Source organism: Physella acuta, unplaced genomic scaffold, assembly GCF_028476545.2.
Source record: "Physella acuta isolate Inbredline_101_S28 unplaced genomic scaffold, ASM2847654v3 ptg002055l, whole genome shotgun sequence".
Taxonomy (NCBI): domain Eukaryota; kingdom Metazoa; phylum Mollusca; class Gastropoda; family Physidae; genus Physella; species Physella acuta.
The window spans coordinates 170,102-178,685 of NW_026733558.1; the positions used below are offsets into that span (position 1 = coordinate 170,102).

The window sequence follows — 8,584 nt, forward strand, 5'->3', positions numbered from 1 at the left end:
CGGACGAAGAAAGAATTTCGAAACCTTGCTTAATTACTTTAATAAGGTGGAGGTCTATTAGACATGTATTTTGATTGAGAGTGGAGTCACCACTTTATTTTCACTGTTTATGTCACTACCTTCCATATTTGTTTTAATACAACTGCAAACCACTGTCAACACTTCCAAACGAAGTGCCAATCCAACTCCTCCAAACAATTTGTATCTGAAACAAATAGTTTACTTTCTTTTTAAATGTACTACAACGTTACACTAAATCCCCCTTCCATTTCCCAAAAAAAACCAATAAACACAAATGGTTTCCGCTTTGAGGTTAATGTAATTAGTAATAAAACGGGTTATTAAATACGATTAGAGGTACAATGGACCCTTGGGGTCGAAGCGTATATTATACCTGTAATTGTCTTTAATTTATGAGGTTTTCACTGTTTATTACTATTTCCTTAAAACCAGCACTTAATGTTAACTGTAACATTTACTACCTTCCAATCTAAACCTACAGGTACTAAAACTGTACACTACCCATCCCCCTTCTCATTACCCTAAAACCAGCACCTAATGTTAACTCTAATCTTTACTACCGCCCACCCCAAAGCTAAAAGTACCTAACATCTACAACCCCCCCCCCCCCCCACCCTCTGTCTCATTTCCCTAAAACCAGTAGCTAATGTTAACCATAAACTTTGCTACCACCCACCCCAAACCCAAATGTACTACACCTCTAGATTACCCCCCCCCCCCATAATTTCTCTAAAACCAGCACGGGTGTTAACTGTAACCTTAACTACCAACCAACCCTACAAATCTGCCAAGCGCCATATATACAACAAAACCCGAAACAAACACCATCCTGATAAATTACCTGGCAAGGACAAATCCCCCACCCCCACCATAAAACCTCCCAATAAAGCGAGACACCTGGTGGTTGAGCCTACAGGTACACACCATAAAAATCTGGCAGGCTGTACTGGACGGGTCACCTTGAAATAGTATCTGACCCCTGCAGGGTCTGGGTCGGAAATTGTAAGCAATAATAGAAAAGGAAAAAATAAACGCATTTAGGAAGTCTTGATAAATGACTTGGTGATAAGAACGTAAATTGACTCGATATCAATGAGAAATGACTTGATGGTTTCTATGATAAATAACGCGTTGATATTTACGAGTAACGAATCGATATCATCGAGAAATCACTCTATCCAAAAGGTATATCCACAAGAAATAACACGACGTTATTAAAATAAATGTATTTTTTTTTGCAGAAGTGCACACTGAGTAAAGGGGGGGGGGGGGGTTAAGTTGGGGATAAAATAGTTTTCTGGTTGACTTCATCAATGTATAACCCCGAGCATTTCTGTTTGTTTGTGGCTAATGTGTGATGTATGCATAATATAGAAATAAAGATTAGGCGTCTCTGCCAGATTGCAGTCAGTCAGTAATGGAACACCACTCTCTCCGTGTTGCCAACCCTTCGCTCTACCACTCTACCACGCCGTCTGTAAGAGATTTACAACAAGGTTGAATAAATCAATCTCTACACATCACACTCTACTATTTAAAAAGAATTGATTAAAATAAAACAACCTACGCAAGCATGGCTTTGACGTCGTTCTTTTAGTCGACCCGTATCTGCTCAAAATTAATCACTGATTATATCTTAATTAGTACCATCACACGGCATTGGTCACAAAATACATTTGTTATTGCTTACCCCTAGCTTAAACCAGTCGGACAGAAAATTATTTTGTAATTTCCAAAAAATAGGTTTGAATATTTAACACTGTTCTTGATCGAGATAGCTGTCCCGGTTAGTTCGAATGAATAAAACTTTAGTGATGAACCTTTTGTTTTCAATTGTAAAAATACGTTTTTACCTTGCATAAATAATAAGGTTTTTATTAAAATCAGGTGATTCATTTTATCAGTGAGGTTTATGAAACGCATTTTCTGTATCCTATTTCGCAATACCAAAATAAAATCGATCAAGCCAAACCTTAGTACTCATCTAGTGAATTCAACCCACTTACTAACCCAAACGCTTTCATTAACGCTAACCCCAGAGATTGAGAGCTAGACTGCTAACCCGAAAGCCTCGAGTTCGAATCCAGTTTCAAGCCTGTAGAATGTCCCTCTGTCCACCCAAAGCTGATGGGTGGTGAACTCACGTTTGGGGGAAAACAAAGGCGGCCGGGCATAGTGCTGACCACACTATCGCTTCATATGCCGAGGTCACTGAAGAGGATGCACTCTACTTTACCTACCTCACGTGTCTTGGCCACGAACGGTAAAAATGATGATAAACCCTAAATATCATTGCAGTGCCGCTGACGTGATTTATTCTTAGGGGTCATCCATTTATGACGTCCACACGCGTGGGGGGGGGGGGGGGTCCGAAAAAAACTGACTTTTGTGGACGCATATGGACTTGTATAAGGAAAAAAAGTGGATTTTTGTGGACATCCGTCCACAAAATCCAGGTGTGTCGCTTTCAATAGGGTACTATTGGTGGGGGTGGGGAGAGGGGAAATCCAGCCTGTTGATTAGTCCTTGCCAGGTAATTTATCAGGATGGTGGGGGGGGGGGGGGGGGGGTGTCCAAAATCCAAAAAAAAAATTGTGGACGTCATAAATGGATAACCCCTTATGTAGCCCATGAGGAGCAATTGGGTTGTAGCCACGCCTCTCCACCGGACTCTTGTTTTGGGCAGCTTTCTTAACATGAGCCCACGTAAGCCCAGCAGGCCCTTGATTCTCCTTACATTAAAACAAAGCCCCAATTTCTATGCAAGCACAATGACACTGGTTTTATAGTATGGGTACGGCTAATCATAATCACTTACTATTCTTCAACTTGACACACTTCATAATCTAAGGGTCTACTGTAACACATCAAGATTTAAATATTTTTTTTTTATTGTTGACAAAAAACCCCAAAAAACCATTTAACAACGACAATAGATTGCCGTTGATGAGACCGATGTGCAATGAATGTACAATAATCTTACGTTACACCCCTAACAACAGAAACAGACGATACCTAAGCCTGACCTTGCAGACGAATACCTGCCGGAGCCCAGGGTGAATGTCTGAAATGCCGTCTGCGGGAGCGTATGGAGCGTCTGCTGGTTCCCGAATGTCGACTGCTGTGCAGAGGATCCTTAATTCGTGACGATAAAATTTGGAGGAATTCGCTCCCTTGTGTGTGCGCCCTTTTTATTTTAGTCAGAGGAGACAGGTTAATGGGGGGTTGGTCAGTCGTGATATGATTGTGTGATTAATTTGACTTGTGGGGTGAGGGGGGGGGGGGGGGAGGGGGGGAAGGGGGAGGGGGGTTAAGTCAGTCGTGATATTTAATGTGTGATTGTGTGATTAATTTGATCTAGAATAATAATGCCATGAAATAACTGCAATATAATATTAAGGCTATGAAGTTTATCATGTTTATTAATGATTTATAAAATAGAAACAATAAAGTAAAGTTAAGATTTTATTTGCGGTCGTCTGAAAGCAAAAAATGTACAAGAAAATAATTTTATGGACTACTAGTTAATTAATTATACAAGACAATTACAAAAACAGATGTATATTTTTCTAACCGTAACTTTATGGAAACTACTGAAGTATTTTACAAAAGTTTTCAAAACATTTTGACATATTTTGCCAATTGGCATTAATTTATTTTTTCTATTAATATAACAGAAATAGGAGTGCTATTAGGATTATCATTTGTACTGTGATATATGAGGATGACAAGTGATTAAATCAGAAATAAATGGCATTAAGGACTTAAGACACGTCAGTTAGCCACATTAAAAAAAAACCGCTAGTCATTTATACAAGAAATGACAATAAGGAAACTATGACATGTCACTATGAAGTAAAATAAACGACATGTCAGTAGTCCAAGTGTCAGTGAGAAGTCAGTTGTTAACGTGTGACATAATCAACAAAAGCCTATCCTATCTTCGACTTAATCCTCAACATAAGCCACCCCCCCCCCACCCCCCCCACTCACTTCATCTTAATGACTTCTGATCTCTTGAGCTACCCAACCCTCGCCCCCCCCCCCCCCCCACGGTCTACCCCCCCCCCCCCCCCCCCCAGCACACACACCCTCTACTCTAATTGTGGGTAACGACTCGAGAAATTTCTCATCTAAATTCACAGCCTCGTTCGCATGTCCTCAGCCAACGCCAAAACGGAAACAGTTCGTTCCTGACCCGGGAGCTCGCTGTTTCAGACGGTTCTCACAGTATCACAATTTTAAACCCCAGTATTACATTTTCGGTGAGTACGTGAAAATATATTCACACAAGTCCCTACAAATTAGAACTTGTCAATTTTTAAATCTTGAAACTGATTTTTTTGGTCTTAAGTAAACCCGAGCATGAAGACATTAACCTTTTTTTTTTTTTTTTTACACCGAATAGAATTAGTCTTACAGCTGGGTTGTTTTATCTTTCTGGGTCTCTTATTGGCGGCGTGGTCGAATGGTAGAGTGTTCGGCGGGTAGCCTGAAGGTTTCGAGTTCGGATCTTTTCACGGGCTTGTGACTGAGTCCATCCAGTTTTGATGGGTACCTAACTTACGATAGGGAAAGTACTGACCACACCATTCCTTCATATGCTGTGATCATGAAACTCTACGTTACCTGTCCAATGGCTGTTATTATATATATATATGTATATATATATATATATATATATATATATATATATATATATATATATATATATATATATATATATATAATGTGTGTATATAATATGTATATAATATGTATATAATATGTATATAATATGTATATAATATGTATATAAGGTGAGAATCCCTGCAATACATGACGACGTACATAACATTGACGTGCCGCGATTAGCAGGTAGCACGAGCAGAGACTGGCTCATACATCACGTGGTGTTAATACCTGGATCCCCTCCCCCACCCCCACCCCCAACCACTGTCTCATTTCCCCCCCCCCCCCCCCCCCCTTTTCCTCGTTCTAAGTGCTTATACACATCACCCGTTTTCAATTTGGCATTCAGGGAATTTATTTTTAGATCGTCGGTGAGAATACCGTTAGGTGGGGGGGGGGGGGGGAATTAAAGACGATACATTTTTTTTTCGCCGATTGTGCTATGGTGTACGCAGATTAGGTAGGACGGGGGGGGGGGGGATTAGGATGGTTTTAATAAGAGCATGGGGGAGATGTGATCGTGGTAGGACACTTAGGGGGAATGGCTGGATTAAGCTTAAGCTGAGCCCCTAAGTGGGAACTACGCGAGGCCTCTACGAAGATCCTTTTACAAGAACTGTATCCGTTTAAGATGCATATCCCCCCCCCCCCCCTTAAAGGACATCGGATGAGGATTGAAAGGGGAGATGTGGGTAGATAAATGGTTATCAAAGTTGAGGCAGTAGTTCCCAGAAATATGCGCATCAAAAAATGCGCAACCGAAATCTGCGCAAAAGGAAAAATGCGGAAATTTAAACTTATTGTAATGATACGGTTTCATTTAGTCGTATTTCATGGAAAGATGTTATGTACGCTACGTTTTATTTGTGGACATTTTAGAAATGTCCTTAAATTACCGTTTTATAAAAAAATTACATACGAACTGTTTTTTGTGCGCAATTATCTGTTGCGGAAATTTCCTTTGCGAACTTTTTTTTATCATCGGTTCAGATCAAGCATTTTTATTGGTCAGCTGTTCAAAACAGCTCGTAAAGCAGGACTTTAATAAATTAACAGACACGATGCTTTGTTAAGAGAGTGCGTTGGGGTCGAACAGATGGGTGAAAATATTTGGGTTGCAGTTTAACTTGTTAGATAGCTTATTCAGGATTTTACGGTAATCTGAACATCCTATCGTCACAGGGGTAAGTCGATGGGTATGCAGGCTAGGCCGCACATCGTTAACAAATACCGTAAACTGCCTAAAAATCATGAGCACTTGGTTCAACTCTTTCGCACAGGACTAATTATCACTCATTAAGATAATCAGCCTGTGATCCAATCAAAGAGTGTGCCAACAGCTACCAAGCCCTCCCCACATTCTTGACGTGTTTGCTGCGGTGTGTAGATATTGAAGACGTGGTGTGGGGGTCTTTAAAAGAAAGCTAAGACAAGAATTACTTTTTAAAAACAAAAGCCATCACCACCTGTGTGAGTATGGTTGTCGTTGGCACTGGTTGATGAGGGTGAGAAACTGGTGGAAGTGGTGTGGTTGTAGTTGGGACTGGTTGATGAGGGTGAGAAACTGGTGGTATGGATGTGGTTGTAGTTGGCACTGGTTGATGAGGATGAGAAACTGGTGGTATGGATGTGGTTGTAGTTGGCACTGGTTGATGAGGGTGAGGAACTGGTGGTAGGGATATGGTTGTAGTTGGGACTGGTTGATGAGGGTGAGGAACTGGTGGTAGTGATGTGGTTGTAGTTGGCATTGGTTGATGTGGGTGAGGAACTGGTGGTAGTGATGTGGTTGTAGTTGGCACTGGTTGATGAGGGTGAGGAACTGGTGGTAGTGATGTGGTTGTAGTTGGCACTGGTTGATGAGGGTGAGAAACTGGTGGTAGGGGTGTGGTTGTAGTTGGCACTGGTTGATGAGGGTGAGAAACTGGTGGTATGGATGTGGTTGTAGTTGGCACTGGTTGATGAGGGTGAGAAACTGGTGGTATGGATGTGGTTGTAGTTGGCACTGGTTGATGAGGGTGAGAAACTGGTGGTAGTGATGTGGTTGTAGTTGGCACTGGTTGATGAGGGTGAGAAACTGGTGGTATGGATGTGGTTGTAGTTGGCACTGGTTGATGAGGGTGAGAAACTGGTGGTATGGATGTGGTTGTAGTTGGCACTGGTTGATGAGGGTGAGAAACTGGTGGTAGTGATGTGGTTGTAGTTGGCACTGGTTGATGAGGGTGAGAAACTGGTGGTAGGGATGTGGTTGTAGTTGGCACTGGTTGATGAGGGTGAGAAACTGGTGGTAGTGATGTGGTTGTACAAGAGGTGTTTGTGTATGGTGACAGGCTTGGGTGGGGAAGTTATAGCGGTGGTGGTTACGGGTGGTGGTTTCTTGTGGGGATTGGGTTAGCGTGTTAGGTGGGGTGGTATTTCAGACGTGACGGGGGTTGTATGTTAGGGGTGCTGGTTTATTAGGGGTGGTGTTAGTAGGGGGTGGTTTGTTTGTTAGGGTGGTGGCATGCTAGAGGGATGGTTTGTTGGGTTGGTGATTTGTTAGGGGTGATGGTTTGTTTTTAAAAAAAAAATTGGTTAATCAGTATTAAGAACATTTAACATGGTATATAACTTCAGGAGTAATTAATTTTTCACATTATTTTTTAGGAAATGTTTTCAACCATTGTTCGAAATTCTAGTAACCCTCCCCCCTCCTCCCCCCACCCTCACCCACAAACAAACGCATACTGACTAAACGCAGCGGGTTTTACGTAATAGGCGGATCCATCCTGACGCAGCACTCGGGTTTTCCCCTTACAGTTTCCGTTCCCACACACGTTACTTTGTTGCAAATGGAAAATACATCATCTTACATATTTTAACGGGAAATTCCATACACGTATTTTTTTTTTTTTTTTTTTTTTTGTTGTGAAGATTACATTGTTGATCATGTTTTGAAAGATAAAGTACTTATTTTTATTGAATTAAAATACATTTATTTTGATGACGTTAAAAGAAAATGAAAGGTGTCAGGTTTATTCTTTAATTTTTTTTCTCTCTGCTATAGTAGGGTTGTGTGATGTGATAAAGAAGAGGTATACTGGATAACAGGCTCTTAAGTCTCGCGTTCTAGGACTTGAATAAGCTAGACAACCCCCTAGTTAACTCAGCTATTGCCAGTACCTGGAATGCCACCAAAACATCCACGGGTCTATGGATGAACATTATATTCGTTTCAATTAAAATAAACATGTTTAATTAATTAAAATTAAAAAAAAAACCCGATTTCATAAGAGATTAGTCTAGCCTGATACAAAAGAATTAATTACATCACTCATTTGTATTACAAACACTGATTGCTTTTTTTTTAAATAGAAAATATTGTATGCATTCATTTTAAAGTTTCGAATTTCCCAGCTTGTCTAAGTTTCATTAGAATATTTATTAGCATGAAACATTTGGAACCGTAGTTTCTATAGTCAGGCTTGTCTCGACGCTATACATCGGAGATTACGTGAAAGTCTGAAACAAAAGGAAATCTCCGGTTATGTTTTCAACGGGAATTCCCAAACAAAGAACGCAAAAAAAAAATTATTTTTAATACTAAGATAACGTATTACAAAACTAACAGAAGAAAGAGAAGAGTAGGTGAGGGATGGGGTCGGGGTGGGGGGGGGGGGGTGGGGGTTAGGAACGCAGAATCAAAGGACAAAGGACAAGGGGGTATTTGTTGCTTAATCCGTCATAAAAACGAAAGAAAAGAACACAACAGAAAATGGGGTTATTTATTAGCCCCGGGTTAATTTTAAGTGGCGGACAGGACGCCGGACGGGCCTTGAGCAAGCTCATGAATATTAATGAGTAAGAGCGTGCATGAGTTTCACGTGTAATGAGATTAGGGCTAGAAGTTGGGGTG

The 8,584-nt window shown here is 40.8% G+C and overlaps 1 protein-coding gene across 1 annotated transcript; it reads right to left on the minus strand.

Annotated features, from left to right (window-relative positions):
- Positions 1-443: 443 nt before the first annotated feature.
- Positions 444-6,970, minus strand: LOC131931923 (uncharacterized; the record flags this gene model as incomplete). Its single annotated transcript, XM_059288752.1, has 2 exons — positions 444-490; positions 6,186-6,970. Coding segments are annotated over 2 exons (832 nt in total), but the record flags the coding sequence as incomplete, so codon positions are not given.
- Positions 6,971-8,584: the final 1,614 nt, after the last annotated feature.